Consider the following 25,885-nt stretch of genomic DNA (forward strand, 5'->3'; position numbering starts at 1 on the left):
TATGTGATGCTTCAATTGGAAATCTGTAGTACCTGTTTTGGTGTATTGCAAACTGTATAGAATTTTTTAGAATTACTATGCATTAATTCAGGAAATATGTCTGAATATTCTGAAGAATGTGATGGTATCTCTGTGCCTGGAAAGAGAAGTTTTATGTTGTGGGCCAAGTAGCCATTTTTGAAAAACAACGTTTTTTGAGACCATTGAATTTTACTTCAGAATAATTGTACTGCCAAAAATTGGTCCATGTGTATCTGGTACTGGGGGTAAACAACCAAGGGACAGTGACTCCACCACTTCCCTGGGCAACCCATTCCAATGCCTGACTGCTCTTTCTGAGAAGAAATGTCTCCTAATTTCCAACCTGAATCTCCCCTGGCACAACTTGAGACCATTGCGTCTAGTCCTGTCACTAGGTATCTGCAAGAAGAGGCTGACCCCCAGGTTCTGACAACTTCCTTTCAGTTATTTGTAGAGAGCAATGAGGTCTCCCCTGAGCCTCCTCTTCTCCAGACTAAACACCCCCAGTTCCCTCAGCTGCTCCTCACAGGACTAGTGTTGCAGACCCTTCACCAGCTTCGTAGCCCTTCTCTGGACATGCTTCAGGGCCGCGATGTCCTTCTTGTACTGAAGGGCCCAAATACTGCTGCTGATTGCAGTAGAGGTTTGTTTTCTGAGACAAGACTGTCTAACTTGTTTTCTGTTCTGATTTTTTTTTTTTTTAAGCGGAAGCTGTTTGAGATTATTTTTTTTAGATTCTCTGAGCAGACTCATTTTGAGGACCTCTTTCATTTAGAAGGACCTCTTACCGTCAGGAAGTGCAGAAAGGAGGGTCATCAGATGTTAGAGCTTGAAAACTACCTTATATGTTTTTAACATGCTTATTGAGAAATAGAATATTTACTAATTACAGAAAACGTCTTTAATAGCCTTGTGCCACTGTAGTAGCTCTAATTTTCTGTTCTATAGATACATTTTAGAAATTAATTGAAATGTTATCATAACTTTCATCTGGTAGCATAGACATAGTAGGTATTATTTAGTTCTTTTAATTAAAATTTAGTACGTACTTCCCGGAAATTTTGGCACAGGTGATTCATCTTTTGCAGTTGAGCATATTTGCACAGGAAAAGTTTGTGGCACTTACTTTAAATTTATTCCAGAGAGGAAAGGAAAAAGGCATGGATTCTTCAATGAAGTTCAAAACAGTTACAACTGCTAGCAAAGTAGCTGTAACTGTTTTGCAGAGGTAAATTTCATGCCTAGATACTTAAGCTGAAGTAGCTGAATATATGAGAATGGAAGTAAAAGGGGTGTGCTGCCTAGTTTGGAAACCACTACTTTTCCATCATGAAGTGAAAAAAAAAAAAAAAGTTTGGAACTACAGACCATAAGGACAAATTACACTTTTACTTCTGAAAAGCAAAGATTGCAAATTACAGTTTCTGCCTCCATACAAAAGCTGTTTGGAAAAAGAAGTAACATAAATTAAAGGAGAAATAATTTTAAAGCCTGCAGTAATCCTCAAGGCTATCTTGTCTGATAATTTCTATAGTTTTGCTAAAATCCTGTCTGAGATAGGTGATATATTTTTCAAGTGTGAAGGGCTATTAAATGTCTGAGCAGTTGAAATGGCACTTTTTTAAGGATACACATATATATTTCCACAGGCATCCATTTGTGGAGTTTTGGAATACTGTTCTTAACATAAAACCCTTAAATTAATCCTATGTAGTTACTTCTATTTAACGTATTGTCATTATTTTAGTAGGAATACGGAAGTCTGTGGGGAGTACCTTGCAAATAACAGTGACTTCCACTATTGAATATAAATGTAACCCAAGTACACGTTGTTTTGAAGGCTTAAAAATCCTGTAATTTCGTATGGACATGTATATGTAAGAATTCTCAGATATGATTGGCAAAATTTCATCGTAGTCAAACAACTCACAATATGTAGTGATGTAAATTTACATGGACTCATACAAAAATACTTTTGTTTTGGAACAATCAGTTATTATTTTTCATGAACAATTATTTACTTTTTCAAGCTACCAGATTTCAGAATAATACTTTGATGTGCAAGCATAGAATTTATTTCTCTTCGGTGTAAAATCATTCATTACTTTTCAGTGTTCTTTATGATCTAGAATAGCTAAAATCCCCATGGACGTGACATTGATCCAATTTATTTAAACAAACTGGGTGGATTTGTTTTTATGTTCTCCCATAGGAAATTATTTGAGCTATATTTTATTCTGATAATAACAGAACTACAGTAACCAAATTCCTTCTGCTTTAAAAGCATGTCACTGTGTGTTGTTTTTTTTTAATTTAACTAAACAATGCAAAAGTAAGTCACTTAACTCTTGCTAAATTACCTGATGTGATTCTTTTTCCTAATAAAATAAATCCAGTTTTATATTTTTATTTTTGCCTGGTTTAATTGTAAAACATCTTGTTCTACATTGTTTTCACTTGTAACTTTCTGGCTATTATATACAAATGGGTTTATAAATGGTGTAGAATGGCTGTCTTATATTTTAGATATTGTCCAGAACTGTAAAATTAATATAAACACTCCTCATTATTTGCTTGTCAAAGATTTGTTAGGCTTCTAGTGAAATTAGAGTGAATTAAAAGTGTAAGTATTTATCAGTGGGAGAAGAAAACAAAACACAAGTTTTTAAATATTTATTGCCCAGTGGGAGAAAACTACAGACATGGTGTAAAAAATTCCTCTTTCCCCTTCGTGTATTGCTTCTACGCAGTACTCTGGAGCTGCCATTGCCAGATGTGGACATGCTTCTTTTGAAAATAACAGTATCACTATTATACACACGGCTCTAGATTATTTGCTTCCCCACCAGAAGAACATTGTGTGTGGGCGGATTATTGGCATTTCAATGTCTGTGCATAGTCTGGGAAGCTGGATCCTACTGTAAACAGAGCAACAGACAAGAGTGGGAGCGGGGAGGGGCATATGTCTCACTGCTTATTTTAAGAAGACAAGTTCCAAGAAGTTCTGAACTTAGATGTAGTGCAGAAAACTTAAACAGGCCTTCCTGTTTTCAGGGGAATTCTGCACATTTGTTAAAAGCAAGAATTTGCGACCTGACCTAGCGTGAGATAAGTAACGTTTTGTTGCAGCCTATGCACTGATACAAATAGCTTCTGAATATACCTGTTAATGGTATGATTACCATGGAGATACTTACTGGAAAATGAATACATTCAGCATCTGTTACCTTTGACATTTTTGTTATGTTAGTTTTAAAAAACTAACAAAACTAATTTTGTTATGCTGCTGTTTGGCTTTGCAAACAATTAGTGTAGCATGTTTAAAGTCTGAAAACACAACTGAGTGCATCTGAGATGACCTGTAGATGAAATCTCTTCACTTGTGTTCTGTGGTTCATTTGTAGGTTCTTCAGCAGCTCTTAAATCACTTTAGAAAAAACAAGGACAAAGTTCTTCTTTTCTCCTTTTCCACAAAGGTGAGTTTCTTATGATTTTTCTCTATTAACCACAGCAGCAAGTTCTGATGTGTAAAGCAGTAAGGACATAAACAGTATTCAACTGCCTTTGTTTTTTTTTTTTTTTTTTTCCTCTGTGCTGTGTGAAATGATGATAGAGAAGGACAGCAGACAATACTCCAGAAGCATGTTGAAACCTTATGTTATCTCATGATAAAAATACTGATTGCAAAATAGACATAAGCCTCCGTTTACTTCCTTACAGCTTTTTAGATTTGTTTTAGTACTTGAGGTATATTTGTAATACTGAATTCAGTTGGTGCATCTTGAGTTAGAGCAGCATCACTGCAAATTACGACTGAAGTATCATACAACTGTTGTGTTAGCTCTGCAAAGTATTTAAATTTCCTCTTTTGCTGGCTTTTGACCATCAGCAGTACTCAAATTTCAGCTTTGAGACTGAAACACCAAACCAGTTGTTTTAAGCTTAAGGCTGTTTAATTGGAGCTAGAGTGGTATTTGCACTTTGCTTTTAGAGACTTGCTCTATAATTTTCTTGTCAGGAAATATTGAGTTTCTTGAAGTGGTGCAATATATAACATTGGTTTCTTTAAACGTTTGTAATGATAGCACTAAAAAAAAAAAAGCATTATAATACTGAATGACAATTCAGAGTCTTAAATATTTAATCACTTTGTGGCTGTAAGGAAGATTGCAAGTTAATGTTTAGGTGATTTAAGCTGTGGTTCAGTGCTCAGGACAAGTCTGCTGGTTACTGCAATTTCTTCTACTCCATGCCTCTAAACTCTGACTGCATACCAGCCTGTTTCTCTTTGTTGGCTCTGGTGCTCATTTACCATACCTAAAGTCACGTTAACTTGCTAAGATGGTAGGAAACTGTTTTAAGTTGCTTATCAGCTTATTGAGGTGAACTGACTCAGCATCATGTAGAGGTGGGACAGACAGACAGAGTGGAAGTATGAGACCCTAGCAGACCAATATTAATCGCCTTAGAGTGCTGTAGAATCACAGCTATAGAAAGTCAAGGGCTCTGATACCAAAATGTGGAAGATTTGCTCTAATTTTTGTTCCTTTGTCTATAGGAAATATTCAAGAAAGAAGGCGCTAGTGATTACATGTAATTGAAAAGATACCAATGAGTACTTGATCTTTTTTCTTCCCCTTTCCTCCTCTCCCCCCCAGCTGCTAGATGTGCTGGAGCAGTACTGTATGGCGTCTGGGCTAGATTACCGAAGACTTGATGGAAATACAAAATCAGAAGATAGGATGAGAATCGTAAGAGAATTCAACAAAAATCAAGAAATCAACATATGCCTAGTATCTACAATGTAAGAGAATTTAACTTCTTGTGTTTTTGTTTCACTCAGATGTTGTACTGCGTAAAAAATAGGTTGTTCTAGATTTTGCTTTATGATCTTGTGAGGGATAACTTTTTGGAGAAAGCGAAGTATGTTTGTTGGCAAACATGGACTTACTGCTGTGGACCCACATTGTAAAATTTCTAGAGGCTTCCGCCCTCCCCATCTCCTCTGTTTTTGAGGGCTTCTAAGATCTGAAGAAAGGAGATCCTCTGAATTAGAGTTTCAAATTTCCAGTTCCTGTAGGAGTGAGGAAACAGTTACTGACATAACACCATGATTTACCAAAAGCTTTCACTGTATTGTAGACCAACTCCATTTCTTGCACATTATTAATAGAACTAGCAAGTGGGTATAAACACTTGTGGTGCTTTCATACTGAAGGCTAGTTAAACACTACAATACTCTTACTCCCCCTCCTCAAAACACCAAGGGGGAAAATTTTGCTGAAAAAAGGCTCATGGGTTGAGATAAAGATGGTTTAATTAATTAAGGACTAATAATATTAGGGGGAAAAAAAGTAGTAAAGGTTGAACAGATGCAAAAGGAGAAAATTATTCTCTACTTCGCATCAGCAAGCAAAGCTTGCCCATGTCTTGGGAAGCAAGGCCTCAAAATGCATAATGGTTGCACAGGAAGTTACATGCTTACCTAATGAAAGCCTCCCTGTTCTCCCTCTCCCTTCCCACCTTTTATTGCTGGGCGTGACATCATACGGTATGGAATATCCCTTTCATTGGTTTAGATCAGCGGCCCCAGTGATGTCCCCTCCTCACTTTTTGCCCACCCCTAGCCTGCTGGCTCTGGGGGGGGGATTAGAGGAAGTCCTGATGCTGTACCAGCATTGCTCAGCAGCACAAGTGAAACTCCATGTAACGTGCAAACATGCTTTTATCTGTACCATCACTTTGGTCCTTTGCTAAAAGCATACGTGTTGGAGTAAAATAGAAGGGTCCATACTAACTCTGTTTAATTAGAAATCAGATATCATCTTAAAAATCACTGCAAACACGTGTCAGAACTGTCTTTGGATACCCTCTGGAGCATGTGTGCGGGCTTCTGAGGAGATTTGTAGTGCTGGTCATGTGCCTTTGCTTGTAACTTCAGATTTTGGCCATCAGCTTCCCTAAGACCTTCAAGAGTCCCTGTTCTTTGCCACCAAAGACAGCAGGGTATTACTGTATCTGTAGCATAAGACAACTCACTGGTCTGTGCTTATAAGTAGTTCAGTTTTGTTGCTATAACCTTTTCAGTCCTCTTCTATTAATTTACACAGACACAATTCTGAAGGTTAGGTGAATAGAGGTGGACCTTCTCTTACTGCACTTGTGAATACTGAGGTAGGGGAGCTGTGCATGCCTATGCCTGGTAGTGGTGATTGATAGTGGTTTTAGCATTTCTCAACTTAGTAAATGGAAGGAACAATCAATGATGGAATTGCAGTCAATATAACCTATCTTTACTAAGTTAAACAGGAGGTGCAATTCTTAGTGTAAATCACCACAAAAGACAAAAAGTGATCTTTTTGCTTGATTAATACATAGTGCTGGAAGCAGCTTAAGTTTTGTAATCCTTTGGAAATCAGAAAATTATTTATCTCCATTCTACCATACAAGAGGTTTTCCTTTTACTCAGATTTTTCAAGCATTAGGGCTTTATATTATTGTCTTATTTCTAATTACATAGTAAGTTGAAACATGTTGACAGAATTGGGTCATGCTCTTCTGTTGATACTGTATTGCAAAGTTTTTGGCTGACTGTTCTCTGTAGTCAATTTGTATGTGCTCTGTCCCATTGCTCAAAGAGACAAATGTTGTTTTTCACCAAAAATACTTACGCATTCTTTTGGCTGTAAAAATGTGTTCTGCAAAGGATGAATTCCCAGCGTAGTGATTTTGAGTCTGCCATTTTATTCGACTGACACAATTAACAGCTTTAAACAGGAAGTACCAATCAATAAATCAGTGAGTTACACTGCAGACAGTGGTGATGACTTCACTGTTAAACATACAGTGTTCCCATTTTTCATTAGTGTTCCATTTTTCATATAAGTAAAATGGCCTTTTTGCCAGGAGTTGTCTCTATATGGTTCATAGACATTTGAAAATTCAAATTTTAATTGGTTTATGTGTTTTTGAGAAATGGAGCCTTAAATAGTAAAGTTAAAAACTGAAGTTGTATCCCTATAGCTTGACCTCAGGTATTGCATTTAATGTTAGTACCAAACAGACTCACATAACTATTCATAATGTTTGTAAACTCTTTACGTTGAAAGAAAATATGGCTGATTTCATCAGAGCTTAAAAATTCCATCAGGCCAGTAGATATAGATCATGATATTTCATCCTTGATCTTTATGGAAAAAGAGGTTTAGATCTGTTGGAACTTCTAGGGCTCATGAAGTAAAATTTGATTTGGAGTACTTCAGTTCTGCACTGGTGTTGCTGGGAGATCGCATGATTATTTGGAAGAAGAGAACGGTACTTTTCACAGAATCACAGAATTGTCTAAGTTGGAAGAGACCTCCAAGATCACCTAGTCCAAACTCTGACCTAACACTAACAGTCCCCACTAAACCATATCCCTAAGCTCTACATCTAAACGTCTTTTAAAGACCTCCAGGGATGGTGACTCCACCACTTCCCTGGGCAGCCCATTCCAATGCCTAACAACCCTTTCGGTAAAGAAGTTCTTTCTAACATCCAACCTAAAACTCCCCTGGTGCAACTTTAGCCCATGCCCCCTCGTCCTGTCACCAGGCACGTGGGAGAACAGGCCAACCCCCACCTCGCTACAGCCTCCTTTAAGGTATCTGTAGAGAGCGATAAGGTCGCCCCTGAGCCGCCTCTTTTCCAGGCTGAACAAGCTCAGCTCCCCTAGCTGCTCCTCATAAGACTTGTTCTCCAGACCCCTCACCAGCTACATTGCCCGTCTCTACATTGCCCGTCTCTACATTGCCCTTCTCCTAGCAAGGGGCCCAAAACTGAACACAGTACTCAAGGTGCAGCCTCACCAGAGCTGGTTACAGGGGGATGATCACTTCCCTAGACCTGCTGGCTACACTGCTTGTTATGCAAGCCAGGATACTATTGGCCTTCTTGGCCACCTGAAGTACTTTTTAGTTTAGAAATACTTGCTGGAATTATTAACTTGATAGAATGTGAGAGCTTAGAACTTCATTGATGCTCCTTTGCCTAAAGAGAGGAAACTGCCTACAGACAATACTGAAGTCGATGTGGTGAGGCTCTATCACAATTTTCTGGAAGAAATAAGAACAAGTATTTGCACTTTAACAGCTAAGTTACCTTTCTCTGGGTTTTCAATGCTAGTCCTTACTTAGAATTATTCTGAAGGAATTAATTTAATGAAAATCTATTCCTCCTTCTCTTTTTTTTATTATATAGAGAGATTTGCTTAGATGATGATGATGGGTACAGAAATTTGTAGACTGTTTCTATCGTGAATAGGTATAGTATATGTTTCCATTTTGCCTGCAGGGTTCAGAATTACTGCCCATTACTGGACTGTTCATTGCTTTAGACGTGATTACAGAGCTTCATTTACCTTCACAACTATTGCAAGTAATTCTATGTGCATTTAATCACACTGAAAGAACTCTCAGCCACAAGATCTCACTGAAACAGAACTTGTAAGCTCCAAAAGCATCTCAGTAAATACAACTAAGTAGTCACAGCTTTCATGGAAACTTTCCTAATGCAATAGTGTTTTGTAACTTTTGAACATTGTGGTATTAAGTTGTCAGTGACAGGATACAAAAAAAAAAAGCAGTGTGCAGTCTTAAATAAAATGATCTTTTGAAAACAGTTGTTTGCAATAGAAATGTTATAAGGCCCTTAATAAAGGGCTTTTCATTCAAGTCATATTATACTAATTTGCATGGACCATCTTACAGTAATATGACTTAAACAGCTGATTAAAATGATATTTAAAATGGAGGATATTTTTTTTACAATGCACAAACTAGCTACTGCATTCATTCTGTCCATGAAGGATATAGGTGGCATTGTTTTTCTGTTCTGGAGTATCTGAATTTTTGTGACATGCCTAAAATTATTGAAAGGTAAAATCTTTAGAACACTGAGTATCCTGTTTAGTTATTTTTTGCAGTTTGTCCATTTAACTTGCACTGAGGCTTTTCACTGAGAATTAATATTTCAGTTCCAACTACTGCATTTTTTTATGAGAAAGCATTTGGAAATATGTGTTGACTTATGCATCAGTCTGACCGCATGGTTGTCTTGGTAAGAGGAGAGTATGAATTCTGCCCTCAGTAAAAAGAAATACACCAAAATTCAAAAATACAGTAAATTATTCTGAAAAACACAAAGATTTTTATTCAACATTTCAAACGTTGAGATTGCTCATCTTCCAGAAACCTCCATTAATACTGGCAGGTTTTTATACCCTCAGCCTTTCCAGGGTTTATTAACACTACACCACGCTACACCTAGTAGGAAGAGACCACAACTGTGTTTACATTAGAAGAATATTCCAGAAGGTGGTTGGGTTCTGTAAGCTTTTGGTTTCTGTTTCCATTCGTTCACTTCCCTGTAACCTTTATCTTTCTCACTGCTTTGAACAAGCAGAATGTAAAGTAATCTGTTAAACAGTTGTTTGGTAAATTGTATTGAGTAGACTTTTAAGTCTTGCAATAAGTCTTTGAGAAAATCCCATTTTCAAATTATTGCTGCCTATGACAATGTAAACAATTGTTCTAGTACTTAAATGCTATTATTTAGCTTGTAGTTATATAGAGAAGTCTTTGTCTTTTCTGTAGGAACATTAGTTGAGACAGTGGAAAAGAATGTTCAGTATATGCTTGTTTTGCAGTTGGATGAGAAGTTGTATTTTCCTCACTGTGGTTCCTATCAATTGATACAGCTATGCACATTTCAAACTCAAGTAACTGAGCAGTTTTGTTGGATTCAGCCAGGGCATTAGGTAGTTAGTTACCTCAGGTTAAATGTATATTCTAATTCTCTTCTGGATTGCAGGCTTTACCTGTAATCATGCCACAGCTATTTAATTATGGTGATTTAAGTGGTACCTCTGCAACTCTTTTCCCCAACAGTAGAAATTTTTTTTTTACAGGGACTTTTTTTTTTTTTTTACATGTAATGTATACGAGTATTGCTCATACACAGATGTGTGGCTAGCTTTATTTTTAGCAGTTGTCTTAAATACTGTACAAATAGACTGGTGAAAGTTGTTCATTCTTCTAGATGCAACTTACCCTAGATTTTGACCAGTTCAATCCAAGAAGTATAGCACTATTGTTAAGACCATGTACTGGGACTAGAGGAAATAAAATTCAATGCAGATGCTTAAGTCCCTCTTTGCTTAAGCTATACTTCTCCTGTTTCTGTTATGGGTCTGTAATATTAATTGCTAAAAATATGGTTATGAATTACAGTATACTCCTTGGGGGAATTGGGCTGCATAGCTCTCAGCTTGCATGAAGAAGTCAGTATTTCTACTGTAGTGAAGGTCACAGCAGTTGGTTGTGACTGAATGGGTCATACAGTTCGTAGTCATCTTGCTACTTAGGTGAGGAGACTGCATCTCACAGTAGTGGTTATTTAAGTGCTTGGAGGCAGTCAGCTCAACATTAGCGCAGAGCTGTCAACACAGCATTAACACAAAGCCATGCCCCAATTTCCAGTATCTCTGTAGTGCTGATTTAATGAGGCAAGGAAGATTCATGCTTATATGGACCTAATACGTTGGGGGGGAGGGGAAAAAAGTGTTGTTCTTGCTATCACATAATTCTGCCGATTTTGTTTGGTTTGTTTTATGTTTTTAGGGCTGGTGGACTGGGTCTTAATTTTGTGGGTGCAAATGTTGTAATACTGTTTGATCCAACATGGAACCCAGCAAATGATCTTCAGGCTATTGACAGGTATATTCTCAAAATGCGTAACGTGAACTATATTGTACTCTTGTTTTGGTTATGTAATCTAATTGTCCAACTATAATTTTTCTAAGGGAAGACATTTTTTAAATAGTCTGGCTTATCTGTAAGACAGTAAGAAATGTCTGGTTAAATTATTTTTTTTTTAGCTTTGATGTTCTTGTTTTTAATCATTATTTTGTATCTTATTTAATATCTTAATCTTGTATTTTATTTTCCATTTTATTTTTGTGGCACCATTACAGTTGGTTCATAAAAAAAGTCATAGTTATTGTAACTCTTTGTTATCTCTAAAAACAAGTGCTTGGGTAGAGCCGGATGGCATTTTTCCTGTGTTTGTCAGGGCAAAGTACGTTGTCATTGACCCTAGTTCAAGTGATGTTTTGAATTCCAGAATCCTTTAAGAAAAACATTTATGTTCTTTTCTACCACACCCTTGTGGAGATTAGTCTTTTACCAGCACTCACTTCCATGATAGTGTTCCTTTGTGGAGTATTTCTAGGAATCTTGGTTTGTCTTTCTAGGATCTTTGACCACAGGATGTTCCCTAGGAGTTCAGGACAAACATTTGAATTGTGGAAGTAAAGATCATTGGAAGCCTTAAAAATTCAGTAGATACGTGTATTTTCACGAGGAGAAACAAACTTATTTTTGTTGTCCCATCCAATTATGTAATTCTGCTTTCAGGATCTTTCTGATATCTAAGAGGTGTTTATGTGCACCTGTCCTACAGAAATACATATATCAGAAATGCGTGTTGTTGGAAGGGACCGTCTTTAAAAGAGTCTTCTTAAGATCACATTTCTATAAATTGGGTCAGCGTCTCATGAACTTCATGCATTGAATTTTCTGAATATAATTTGTTAGAAATCCCAGAATTTGCCATTTAGATAATCTACTGCCTGTTCATTAGTTATTTTTATGATGTTGTAACTTGCAAAGTGCTTTATAAAGTTAAGAAAGAACAGACTGCCCGAAGTAATCCATGATCTAACTCATGTATAATGCAAATACAAGAATATCTTGTGCAAGAGCAGATGCAGAGGGAGAGGGAAAAGACCCTGAAAAAACATAGTGGAAGTGTTTTTTAGAGAAATGAGAGACAAGCCTTGTGATACAAAGAGATGAAAGTTTTTGCAGCTGGATAGGACTTAGAAGAAACGTGGAAAACTAAGGATAAATGAAAAGGGAATTAAATACTGAGAGAGTTTGGAAAAATTGAAAAGTAACTCATAAATGATTTGGAGCATTCTCATTTTGTTGGAATGGTGATCTTTGTTTCACTGCCCTACAAGCTTGCTTTATTCTTTAATTATTTAAAAAAAATGTTTTTTAATAAGTCACTTTCTTTAAAGAGCTTACAGGATTGGTCAATGCAAGGATGTTAAAGTGTTTAGACTGATATCCTTGGGAACTGTGGAGGAGATGATGTACTTACGTCAAGTTTATAAGCAGGTAAAGTTCACAAAGTATTTTAAATAAAAAGGGTTTTATAGGTGTTTCAGTTTTCATTTAGTTGACCTAGCCATGTGTCTGACGCAAATAAAATTGAAATCTAAAATACAGAAACTCAAATTATATATGTATCCTGAAGTATACTTTTGTGAATACCGTGCATAATTCAAGAACGATATAATCTGTGCCTTTGGTTGCTAAAGTTAAACTGTAATTTGGTTGTATAGTTACTGGCCTACATAGTTTAAGAGACGTGCTGTCTAGGAAAATGCCTATTCAATGCTAGAACTAGAAGTGAGTAGAGCTCAAGTACTACCAACAACTGAGAGACAGGTACAAAAAGTATTACATCTCTGGTATTCATAAAACCATAGTTTTGGCATTCTTTTTCTTAAAGTCAAATACATTATTCCAAGGACTGCACATTTTTCAACATTTGTATAAAACTAAATCTCCCCGACTTCAAGAATTCTTGAATTCTGCCTGATAAACTATTTACTTACATGTTTCTGTTTCATGTGGAAGGCTTTTTAGTCTCTTCTGTTTAAGCTACTTTGGAAGAGTACATAATAATTTAATTCTATTAATCTCTGAATATTTTATCCTGTGGCTGTGTTTAGTGTTTACTAAGTAAGTATACAATGCCAAAGGCTGTGTAAAAAAAATAAGTAGTCAAGATACAGAGGGAGTGTCAGTAGTTCTTATAGTAGGTATCTGATACTAGATAACAGTGAAGTAAAATATTTGAAATAGATGTGTATTCATTTATTCAGTAAAACTAAGCAGCTTCATACTATACCACAGTCTATTATACCACCATCTGTCAGGGAAATTAAAGCAAAATATCCTCCCTTAGGAATTTCTGCTGTCTCTAACTAAAGCTGTGTATATAACATAGATGCCAGGAAATTCTGACATGTTGTTGGAGCAAACACTTCTGAAATCTATTGTGTTGTTCTGTTTTAGCAACTACACTGCGCGGTGGTTGGAAGTGAAAATGCCAAGCGGTATTTCGAGGCAGTGCAAGGATCAAAGGAACATCAGGGAGAGCTTTTTGGGATCCATAACCTTTTCAAACTCAGGATTCATGGGTCTTGTCTTACCAAAGAAATCCTAGAGGTGTGAAGTCTTTCCCTTTCACTTTTGGTTATTAGTTCTATATTTTTCCTTTCTCATGAGATATTTTGTCAGAATTTTGAATGGAAGCACTTTACAAAACAGAATGGTGAACCTTAACCATGTGTCTTGGTAGTACCTTAAATGAAATAGGCCTGCTAATTTCTCTGCAGAATATAAGCTGGAAAAACTTCCTTAAATTTTATTGAACAGTTTTTTGATTTGCTTAAGGTTGTTTTTTCTCTATGTTACAGGAGGGAGTTGTACAACTGAGGTTTCATATTCTGTAGGCTATTGTCCCAGTTCCAAAACATGTAGTGCAAATTATTTTTAAGTAATTATTAATATATATAATTGTAGCAAGTATTCTGCTGTGGGGGAAGAAAGGTGTAAAAAAAATATTGAAACCGTGTAAGATACAATTTATACAATAGGTCAATTTTCCCGTGGGTTGTGTGCTCCTGCAGGTCATGGGTTTGGATCAAAAGAGAAGTAAGTTTATTGCTAAAATGCAGGTCTTAGTCTGGGGTTTGCTTATTATACTTTAGATGCCTATACCTCTATAGTAAGGGAAAAAAATATATTGTTAGGTCTGCCTTTGTTAATTTGAGAGGATACAATTTTTGTTCTCTATATATTTTTGATTTCTTTTAGAGGGAAGGGCGAGTAGAAGCGGGAGTTATGACAGCAACTACTTGGCTAAAGGAAGAGTCTCCTCCATACAGCTCAGAAAGGGTGAGTTATCTCTGTGGGATACAGGGCAGAGTGTGAATGTCTCTCTAATTTGTGACACTACAGTAGCAAATGTTGTTGGTACGTTGTTAGGCTGGTAATGCTTTTACATGTGATTGCACTTGCCGTCTTTCATTGGCTGCTTGCCTTTTGTTGTACATATTATAAATCATTATATAATGTTCTGCTGTCTGGATTTACAATAGAATATTTTGAACATCTGGTGTTACAGTGTTCTGTGACCTTTACAGTACTTCGGTATCATCAGGCTCAATGAAAGTTTTACTAACATGCTGTTACTATACAGCAACATTCTTTTCTGATGGATTGCTCTGTACTGCCTTAAGAGCGATAGCCTTATGCTATCACAATATGACCTGCTATAACAACCAGTCATTTAAGAATCTGGCACCTACTGCTCTTTGGAAGATTTTGGTTAGGTAATTGTGGAAAGGAATAGAGTTGTTTCAGAGGATTGAAAACTTGTTTCAGGCTTTTTGGCCCTCTGTGGAAGACATGGGCTATTTAGTTGATGGAGTAAAACAGCGATTATTGTATCAGTGGTTTGTTCAGTCATGGCTTTTTAATTCAAGTAATGAATCTATAGGCTTACTTCTGGAACCAGAGAAGTTTTTCTTTAAAGGCTAGGCTTAAATGTAAACATTTTATTTATTTATTTTTTTGACCGAACACTATATTAAGTTGATTTGGGAAATAAGCAATAGAGTCTAGAATATGGCCTCTAAGGGTGAAAATATCATATCACAGCGAATTATACTGAAAATTAGCTGCTATCTCTTATGTTTTGGAAGGGAGGTTCTGCAGGTAATTATCAATACTAATTTAAATCAGTGTGACTTCACAGTGGTCATGACCTCAAATTGGACTTGGTGACACAATTTTTGGGTTATGTTAAATACTCTCACAGGCAGGATTGTATCAAGATTAATATATTAAGCTGAACTTTTCAAACTTTTCTACATGAAAAAAAGTTGAGTATTTACCCTCTGACTTCCCATTTACATATTGTCACAGTTCTTGTCACAGTAATATACAATTTTAGAGCTGTACTCCGGACTCCTATAGGTTTTTAAGTGTTTTAAGGTTGCCTGGAGGTAATTTTTGTTGTATTGCAGTAGGGTTCAACTAATTTTAGAGCAGAATCTTAAGTACTTACAACTCATTTAAACTGTTAGCTGCCTTATACAAGGAGGTTGACCATAGTGCAATGAGATTTTTTATGAATACCATTCATAAAAAGGCTTTTTTATGGCTTGAATCATTAAGTCACTTTTCAAACTACCTTTGAAAGATGGAAAGTTGCAACAAGATTAGTATAAACTGAAAAAATATGGGTGTGAATTAGGAAAACGAATGTTGATTTAGAGTATGCTGCCCACTGCTGAGATGCATTAACAATTTTTTAGTGTTGTCTTCTTTATTGTTCTGCTAAAGACTTTGTTCTGCCTCACCTTGTTTGTAGTATCTAACAGCTATAATCTATTTTTCTTTTTTTTAGTATGAACGACCAGACTTTGGAGGAGATGGAGATCCCCCAAACTCCAAGGCACAGTTAGAGAGAGAAGAAATAGATCTTCATAATGATTTTAGTGATGATGATATGCTGGAAATTTCCATGAAAAGAAATGACAGAAAGAGGCCTTGCAGTGCAAATAATTTAACAGTAACAAAGGGACAGCTTTCCTTAATGCAGTGTGGTTTTTCTAAATTGTTGCAGAGTGAAATTGAAACTACCAAAAAAAATGATAACGACAACTCTTATCATTCAAGTTCTGATGGTCAGACTACAAGAACAAATGTAAATAGCAAATGTACTCGTGTTCAGAAACATCTAAGCCATGTGCATGTTTCAGAGCGCAGCAAAGCTGCTCAGTCACCAAATGGAACTGACAAACAAGAAATGTGTAGTGCAGATTGGCTTGTTTTATCAAACTCTGAGGAGGAAGAGGATAGAGAAGATGAGGATCAGTGCATTTCAAAGCAGAATGATGTAGTGATGGAAACTGAAAGTAGTTCTGAAGAGAATGATAACATTATCTTTCCAACCCAAGTTTCAGCATGCCACCAAGCAATGCTTACTAAAAGAGCTGAAATACACAGATCACTGTCTGAAAATCCTTTAGAGTCAGCAAAAGATAGGTCTATATTTAAAAGAGACTGTAGGCAACTTGGATTCTGTAGTACTGAATCAAATGTCAGCAAAATCAGGTCTTCTGAAGATGTCAAGAACAGTGCAAGAGATTTGAAAGGTGCAAGTGATGTGAGTGATGAGTCTGATGATATTGAAATTCCCTGTAATTCTGAATCGGAAAAGTTGAGAACTTCCAGCTTTCCAAGACGGAAACAAAGGCATGCCCATAGCAATGAACTCGGTAACTGCTCCAAATCTCAGCTGCAAGCGAAACCCAGTAGAAAAGAAAAGGAAAGTGAATCTCAGAACATAGATGAATTTTCATCCTCTGAAGATAACTTACCAGTTGAGAAGATTCATGCCAGAAAGCAAAGCTATAAGTGTAAAAGCCAGAGACAGACAGTTCGGTTTGGGTCCAAAATCCTCCATCCTATTCAAGATAGAATGTGCACTGTTGCAGAAAAGAAGTCCAGCAGTTACGCTGGGCATAAAAGTTATGCACATAAAGCAGAATTTGACCATCAGGATCACGAAGTGGAATCGATGGACAAATATTTAGGTAACTATTCATTTAATTACCTTGCTTTTCTTTAATCTAGAGTAGTAATGTGTTTAATTTACCACTGTTGGAAGGTTTTAAGTTCTTTTGTTCATTATCTTGTAACAATGTACTAAGTTATCTCATAATGTCTTGCTGTTACTCTTTCTACCTGCTAGCCTTACTTTCCTGTCTTCTGGGGAAATGGGCTGCTCTGCAGTATTTTCTTGAACATTTACTGTCCATTGAAAAATGCTAGGATTAAAGATTTAATAAGAATTCACAAATTGAGCCATGTAAACAGTAAAGACTTTAAAGTCTTGAAAGGGATGGTAGTTTTTCCTCACATGTCTTAGTTTTTATTTATGTGACTTAAGAGTTTGAAATACCATGTAGAAGATTTGGTTCTGTTAGTGACTGAACTTTAAACATCAGTATTGCAGCCATTAAATCATGGACACTTTGAAACTTCTTTCTCAATCTGAAAAAGTCCCACACTGAAGTGGCAGCAGCATTAAACTGGATAAATCTAATGATTGTTGTTAATTTCACAGAGCAGGGAAACCTAGGGCTGAGTGAAATAATAGCAAAAGTTACAGCTTTCAAGTAAAACCTTTTTAAGATACGATATGCTTCTTGAGGATAACTGTGTACCTTAAGAGTTTTGGAATAACCAAGATCTTTGATATCATTCTCCTAATATTTCAGATGGTGTTCAGGAAGTGGCTTATATACATTCGAATCAGAATGTGGTTGGATCCAGCAAGGCTGAGAATCACTTGAGCCGGTGGGCAGTGCGAGATGTATTTGAGTTGAAGCAATTTTCCCAGCTCCCTGCTAATGTAACAGTCTGTAGTGCCAAGGTAAAGAGAAATGTTTGGGAAATGTTGGTTTTAGTCTATTTTTATCCTCATTTTTCATCTTAAAAAGCTGTAACAAACTTGGTGGTTTTTTTGTTAATGGCCACTGTGAATGATCAAAGTCACCGAGGATGGGAGGAGGAGGAGGAGAAGGGTCAAATGGTGGTCTAATAAATTACCTTTTTTTTTTTTTTTTCGTATTGGTCATCCCTGAAAGAGTTGGGAATTGAGCAACAGAGCACCCCTCTGCGTGATTTTTCTCTGAGAGAAACAGTAGGAGTAAAGATTAGGTGTTCGAAATCAAATTCTGTGCCATGTTGCTCTGATTTGAGGCTTGAAAAATCTTCAGTTTGACCTGGATTCAGTTAACAAAAATCCAGTTTCCACAGCACATGCTAAAATCTCTGTGGCATGGAAAGTCAAACATTAATCAGTTCGAAGATTTTTTTTTTTTTGAGGGTGGAAACATGCAGTTGCTGTAATGGGTTAAATTAATGGTCATTAGAGTCTGCGCTTAATGTCTGAAACATAAAACTAGAGTTTACTGGGAGAGCTCCTTTGCAGCAACAGATACGTTTTAAGTTTTTTGTTGGTCATGCGTCTTTTTAATTACATTTGGAATACATACAATCTGGAATAAATTCAGGTACAGTTTGTGTATTTTTATTCTTATTACAGAGTGGTTTTAATCTACTCTGATTATCTGGACGCTTTGATGTTGTTTGCATTGTAATAAACATTTGCATTTTCCTAGACTGATCCTTAAGATAAACCACAACCATATAATAAGTAATTCGTGAATAACCAGTTTAGTCTTTACAAACATATTAGCAATCACTGTAGGAATTGTAGATACAAGATTTTGTCGTTCTAGGATGTTGAACATCCACAGTGGCTAAAAGAGTTTCTTCCAGTGTTGTTGATGTACTGTAACTAATAGAGCCATTAGCAGGGATGCCAAAGAATTTTTACACTGGGAAGATCAAACCAGGCCAACTGTTGTAAAGTGAGGCCTTTCAATTCCAATACATTTGCATTAGAATGTCCCTTCTTAACAGAAAAGTAGGTCAAAAATACTCAGGAATGTAGAAAGATGCTGTCTTAATGGGTGTTGCTGGTAACATTAATAAAATTAAATATAAATGAAAGAAAATGTTGAAAGGACAACTTCGAACAACTGTGTGTTGATCCATCTCTCTCAACATTTATTTTGTGAGAGTTCAGTTGTATTGTTTGTGCAGTTTACCTATTATTACCTAGAGCCTGTGTGACTACAAATATTATAAATTTATTTCTCTTGTTTAACTTGTCAGTTTAAGCCATCTATTCTTTGACTCAGAAGCAATGGTAGTATCAATTCTCTTGGAGATTGAATGAGGCAGGAAGATATCAGTAATTATGGAGAAGGCTGCCTCTTGATTTCAGTTCCTGTTCTTGCTTTGACATAGAAAGCATTAATCTAGAAATAATTCCTCTATGGCTGCCTATTCTTAAACACGGAGCTTGGAATTCCTTGTTCTGTGCTTTTTTTTTTTTTTAAAAAAAAAAAAAAAGAGCTGCTAAAGCCTCATAAAATCATCTGAAAAGAGTATCTACTTAGAATATAACTTTTATTCTGTTCATTTATTCATTATTTTAGTTTCAAAACGTTTTCTATGAAAAATATGATCGTTTTTGCTCTTCTGGCCATCAGACCATTTTTCAATTAATTTGCATTAGTTGAAGTTTGGTTTCATTGTCAGAGCAACTAATTCATCGTAATTAAAAAGCTGATTGCAAGTGAAGCTTACCGAAAAAGATTTCAACAGATTAGTATTAGATGTAATACTATTTTAAAAATACAGCTAAGTTTCCATCACAGTTTTAGGGAAATGGTGATAGTCTTAAATGCTGGAATCTTAACTATAACCTGATAGTTCTTGAAAGAAAAACAGAATTTCTGATAACTGAAATTTCTCATTTATTTTGATTTCTAGCATCATTATTCTAACAGGGACTAACAATTATTGTATAGCTGTTTCTGTTTACTTTGAATTATCACTTTTTTAAACAGAAGTTTTTTTTATAGTTATTTTATATTGAAGCTTTATTTGAGAGCATCATGAAGACCTATGAATGATATGTCCTTTTTTAAAGTACATTTAATCAAATTTTCTGATTTTCTACGTAAGACTGATCAGAAATTGGTATTTTCAATTCATAAGTCTCTTTTTGACGATCAAAATATTTTTTATGCTGTTCAGTTTATCTATGCCAACTGTGTCTTCCTGCTTTGATCTACAATCTGTCTATAATAAGGTGTTTCTGCCTTTAAATTTATTTTACTTTATTTTTAAGAAATGACTCTTTTGGGAAAGGAATGCAAAAACATTGAAAACTAACAGAGCATTCAATTGAAGTGGATGTGTTTTCTGTTTGGAAATACTGTTTTTTCCTGCAGATCTCAAAGATTGACTAAAGCATTTCTCTTTCTACTTATGTATGAATCTAGAACCACAGGAGTAGAAAGCAACAACATAATAAGCATTAAGTAATAAGCAAAAATAATAAGTAATAAGCAACTAAGATGGCCTCATCAGAATATTGACATTTTGTTGAATTCATCTTTTTTCCTATCCACAGTGGATAATCTAGGTTTATTAGTCCTTTATTGCTGAAGCATGGAGACTAATGTAGGCACTTAAGTTGCCCACAAGTTACAATACGCATGAGGATCCTGGGGAATCGAGGTAGAAGGTTAGGGAACAGGAAGTTTTTGTTAGTCAAAGAAAGCTTTACAGGAATTTAGGAAATTGTACTTAAGAACATGGGTAACTAATGAACTGATTATAAAAAGTGTAAGATTTGAACTTAAGGATAGGAAAAGGTGTCTTGTTGATGGTTTCTTTCCTTAATTTGACTTCAGAAAGTCTGTGAGATCTGGGCAGTGGGTATTAATGTATGTTTTTTGAAGTGTAAGTTTCAGTTGAGCATGTTTTCTATCCAGTAAGGAATAGTCAGTCTGTCCTTAATGTTACTTGTGCTATGATTCATGTATCATCTGCCTTTTCTCTGATTAATGAAACATAGTATGTTAACCTCCTAACCTCCTCTACCTCTAAAGGCATTTTGAAACAAAGTCTTGGTTCTTTTCCACAAGAAACAGCTCTTGCTACTATTTCTTCTTGTTTGGTTTTTGCTCCAGTGTCCAGAACTGGGCTGATAGACACCTCTAAGTCTGTTGCAGAGCTTTTGACTCTTTCTGCAGAGGTGTTAGGGAACACGGTCATACTCTCAATTCTTGTTTGTTTTCAAATGAATTGTACAAACTGGCTAGTTTAGCTAGAACATCCACTCTTATAATAGGGTATTCTTGTTTAGTGTGGATATCCACAGATTCTATGTGATGGCTGAAAATTCAGTTGGGTTGGGTAACAGCAAACAGAATATGAAGCGTGCCATCATGAAATGAGAGTAAAACATGTGAGAGCTCTCTCAAATTCTCAACTGTGAAAAATTAGATAAAATCTAAAAGTAGTAAAAGTAACAAGATGATATACGCATTAAGTAGACAAACGAGAAAGTAAACCACATCGTGGATGAATATTACTAGCCAAACTGAGTCCTGTCCAGTATTTGAATTAAAGAAAGATAACCATTTGAAGATAGTTTGAATATGACAATGGAAGAAGCAAGCAAATGTCTTTATCACATGCTCTTGAAGAAACTAAAAGATACTGTATTTTGGGGAATATCTACCCTTTGTCTGATGAGGTCATCAGAATGCATAAAAATGGAAAATGCTGTAGCTGTAGGTAAGATGAAGTGATGTTTCCAGTGAAGAGAGAAGCTGTTGTCATCTTACAGAAGGAGCTATCATAAATAGACATCTGTAGCAGTGTATATCTGCTTTAACTTTAGTTTTCAAATATAACAAGGAATGCACTTAAAAGATTAGAAATTTTAATTTATTTACTTTAGATAGACATAGTACTTATACATTTAGATATCCCTTAAAGGCAGAAAACTGGAATTATGGTAACAATATTTTAGCCTCCTAACAACAGTTTCTGAGTCATACACATTACCTAGTGTCTGAAAATTGTCCAAATTCTGCCCATTGACCACAACTGGCAGTGTCAGATCAATGTAGATTTGGGGAAGAGAGAACAGAAGAGCAGAACGTACTGTTATATGATGTCTCCCAAAGAGCTGATGTTTCTGATAGTGCTATTTATGTGAAAGGCATTGAAGTGTCAATAGGAAGAGGTGTTTAAGTTCCTTGTTCCATGCAGAAATGTGGCAAACAGCTGTTCTGAACAAACTTTGAAGATATAGATTATATCTCAAGTAATTTCCACTAAGTCCATCCTCTGCAGGTTCTGGGCTATGCAATGTATTTTTAGCACTAAGTCTTTCAGAGACCAGTTAAGTGTGTCTCTCAGATTGCAGTTTGCAGGTCAGCTGTCTGATACCATGATGCAGAGAATATCACACCAGACTTCAGTGTTCTAAACTCCTGAGTGGAAAATGCATGTCATTTAGTGTGGCAGATATCTACCACAGTAACAACTACTGAGAACTGTTCTTTGCAGCTTCCTTACTGATACACTGGATAGACTTCATCTGCTATTTCACAGTAGATTATTTCTAAGAAGGATTTTCTGATATTTCTTATAGAACTATGAAGGAATAAGATTATGTTAAAAAAACAAAAAAGATACTAGAGTAACAATCTTGTTTGCTTGCATTTTCTGTGTTGTTTTTAGGCTGCTCTAATGCCTTTGAATCATCTTCATTCCGCATTTTATTTTTGATTCAAATCTGTTTATACATCTGTGCAAATAGACTTGGTTAGAAATTCTCTTTTTATCAAACAAGTGAAGAATTGTCTATTACTTCATCACTATCTATTAAAAAATAAGTTCTTTATTTGGGTTTTCAGCTATCTCATGTAACTACAGAAAAAAGAATATTGAAAACAAGCACTTCTACAAAAAATGTGAAAGAAACCTCCAGACCAGACATGGTGGCCTTTTAAAGCCAGAGTGTAATTTTCAGACTAGGTGTACAGTTATTTCAGCCTTTCAGGAAGCAAACAAAGAAGTCTTGAGATTCATTCATGTGATACTTTGTTCAAAATTCTTCTGGCATTGTGAATTTTAGGTAAAAATGAAAGTGTTAACATTTTCTCTGAGATCTTAATCATCAATGAAGTATTTGAGAGGTTTTTTTCCTGGTGGGTTCCAGGTTCCAAAGCAACCTGCAGTGTAGGGGCTTGTTACTTTGGTTTTTTGGGTAACTTGCACTGTTTTTTGTGAAGCTTTTTCTTAGGTACAATAAGGAATAGAAGCCTCCCAGAGTCAAGATTAAATATCTTCTAATGTTTCTAGTCTATTCTGAATTAAATGACTGCATTCCTTAATTAATTCCCTAATTAATTGGCAAAAACAACCCGTGTGAAATATTTTACGCAAGTACAGAAGTCTGAAGTAGGCTTTCTTTACTTGTTGTAAAGCTGAACTTGTGAAGTATTTCTTCAATAGGAATCCTGGGAAGGGGGGAGGGGTGAAGAGAGGGGGCTGAAGCCTGGGGAAGACTTTACAGAAGGCATAATGTGTCATAATAGTCAAAAATAGGAAAAGGGCATACTAAGTAAATTGAAAAAAATGATGATGTCCCACATTAGAGCTAACTTGCCCTTTTTAATACGTGGAAAAGTATTAGTCACATAGAACTTCTACTGTACCTGTTGAATATGTGGAGTCTTTTTTTTTTTTGTCAGCCAACTGTATGTTTTCAACTTAAGTTTACTTAGTTTTACTGAAAAGAAATGTACAAAGACAGCCATTCAATTGAGGATTAATCACTATGGCAACAGAAATGTGGTGCCTGGAAAGGGGGAGGATGTATTCTCCCCTCTGCTTCCTGCCAGCTGTCATATTCAACCTCTGTGGCATGAATTCAGGCCAAAATATAGACTGTGACCAGCTCTAAGAAACTATATCTGTATTTTTATAAATTGGTACAAGAATCACACTATAAAAGAAGACTTAATCCTCTGAATTGGATGACAGACATTTGGCAGTCTTGCCAGTGTTGGACAGAGAAATAACGGGATGCTTTGTAGTAAAACCTGGATTAATGGTAAACCCCTCTTTATGTTATTGCAATGTGGTGTAAATGAGAGAACTAAGCATGCTGTCAGCCTGAGAAAAAACGTGCCCTTTGTATTTCCAATGCAGATTTAAGTGCTGTTGAGAATACTGTAAATAAAAAAGTTGTGTTATTAAGAATTTCTCTTTATTGTATTTGTATTGCATTGACATTTTGTAGATTATTTAAACAAAGACTTTATATCAGTTATAGTAACTCTGATTGCAGTGTGTTTGCACAGCTTTCAGGTTCAACAAGTTTAGATAGTTGTTTACAATGAGTAGGCTTTGGGGAGATAACATTCCATTATGCTTGCTCTTCTGGGATGGGGAATGCCATTCAGCTTTAAAGTAATTGTTCCCAAATGATTGGCCTGTAATGCTGCTTTATTGAGATTACTGTTTCAGTTTACAATGGAATTAACTATTTCAGTATGGTGTAGGTATTTTTAAATTTGGTCAGCATGTAAGTGACATTCTGCGATGTAAGTTGCATTTTCTTTATGGTGTACATGCCTGGCTTTCTGTTTTGCTGCTGTTTGATGGAGGGGTGGGAGTGGAAAAGAAGGTAGATGAAAATCCATAGACTTCTGCTGGAATAAAGTTAACCTTAGCTTTGAATTTTGAGATAGGTTGGTTATCTCCTCTCATCCAAACAGTAACAATAAGTGGCACATAATTTATGGCATTGTGTTTGTTGTGAAAAGGTCATATGGCTTATAAGAATTTTTTATTTTAAAAAACAACAACAACAACAACAAATTAAAAGAAACTGCTCCCAATGAGAAAATTTGCTGGTACTGTATTGGAGAAGAAACAGTGGAACTCAGAAGTAAATGCAAAACAGAAAGAAAGCACTCTGTCCTCATTTGACTTAGTAGGCTATTTTCCACTGCCAAGCAAAATACTAGAGTCTGTGTAGTCCTTAGTCTCTGTTTGGATGAGAAGAAAAAAAAAAAGTGAGATGAAGAATGGGAAAATACATACTGCTTTGATAAATTTTATTTTATCAGCAGGTGTAGCTAAATATTGGTCTATCCATGCTCTGGTAAACATAAAACTGCAAGTCCTGCTTTGTGTGTTGGTTGAATATTTTGGGGGACTAATAGGAACACTGGCTAAATCTAAGTCTAACTTTTTTCTTGTAGCTTGGATGGTATTTCAGCTATTGGTCTGCTATGATATTATCAAATATTAGGTGTCATAGAATTCATTTTAATTCAGAATTAATATAAATGCAATTGTTCAAGAGTATTTTAAAATTCCAGAGTAGGTTAGCTTTATTTTCTAGACAGTTGAGCTACTCAACATTAGCCATGCAATTACTTCTAATTCTCATTCTATAATCCTATTCTGCTAGAATGATAGATCAATTCAATCTGGCTAAGACTGTCTTTCAGTTAGGAAAGTTAAATTCAGAAGGAAAATTAATGTATGTGTTAAATTGATTTAATATACAGTAAGATGCAGGCATATTTCAAACTGGGATGTGTAAGTCACTATAATGCTTTGAAGTACATAATTTGTTCAGTATTGTATCATCTGTAAGTAGAAAAGCAATTCTGCTTTCTTTTAAAAATTGGGTGGAAGCATTCAGATTATTCCATGAAGATAGCTTTTCTATGATCTTGAGTGGAGGGACCTCAATTTTAGATAAACTATGTGAAATTTTCAGAGGACACTATTATACTCCATTTTCCTTGACATGTAAAATGATTTAGGAAGAAATTCTTGTTGGACATGAGTAGGTGTAGAACAGAGAAAATGAGACCAAAGACAAACAGGTAACGAACATTTTAGTCTGTTTATATATGATACGTCCTGGCAAGTATATAAAATGTAGACAAAGTAAAAACACTATCTAAGAATAGCATATATTCAAGAACAGAATATAGAAAAATCATACTTTTGGATATATATTATCCAAAAGGCTTCTGGGGAGTGGGGATGGGGAGAACCAAAAAAAAAAAAAAAAAAAAAGGAAAACTAATGGGGGAAAAAAGATTAACTAAAATAATATAGAATTGTAATTTGGATAGATACAGTCACTGGAATACAATGAGTATCACTTGGTCAAAATAGCAATTGCCCAATATCCGCTGCAACTTGTA

The 25,885-nt window shown here is 35.7% G+C and overlaps 1 protein-coding gene across 4 annotated transcripts in view; it reads left to right on the forward strand.

Annotated features, from left to right (window-relative positions):
• Positions 1–25,885, forward strand: part of ERCC6L2 (ERCC excision repair 6 like 2) — a gene marked incomplete at its 3' end in the record, with an annotated part of 54,134 nt that overhangs the window by 20,102 nt on the left and 8,147 nt on the right. For 3 of the 4 annotated variants that reach the window (XM_082782537.1, XM_082782539.1, XM_082782538.1), the window contains 8 exons: positions 3,426–3,497; positions 4,680–4,825; positions 10,680–10,775; positions 12,143–12,242; positions 13,209–13,361; positions 14,013–14,093; positions 15,610–16,801; positions 17,489–17,643. In XM_082782537.1, coding sequence (XP_082638663.1) covers positions 3,426–3,497; positions 4,680–4,825; positions 10,680–10,775; positions 12,143–12,242; positions 13,209–13,361; positions 14,013–14,093; positions 15,610–16,801; positions 17,489–17,643 — 1,995 coding nt within the window. Of the gene's footprint in view, positions 1–3,425; positions 3,498–4,679; positions 4,826–10,679; positions 10,776–12,142; positions 12,243–13,208; positions 13,368–14,012; positions 14,094–15,609; positions 16,802–17,488; positions 17,644–25,885 lie in introns of those variants that run through there. The other variant, XM_082782540.1, reaches the window with a different exon arrangement.

The sequence above is a fragment of the Aythya marila genome (genome assembly GCF_965140915.1).
Source record: "Aythya marila genome assembly, chromosome: Z".
Classification (NCBI taxonomy): Eukaryota; Metazoa; Chordata; class Aves; order Anseriformes; family Anatidae; genus Aythya; species Aythya marila.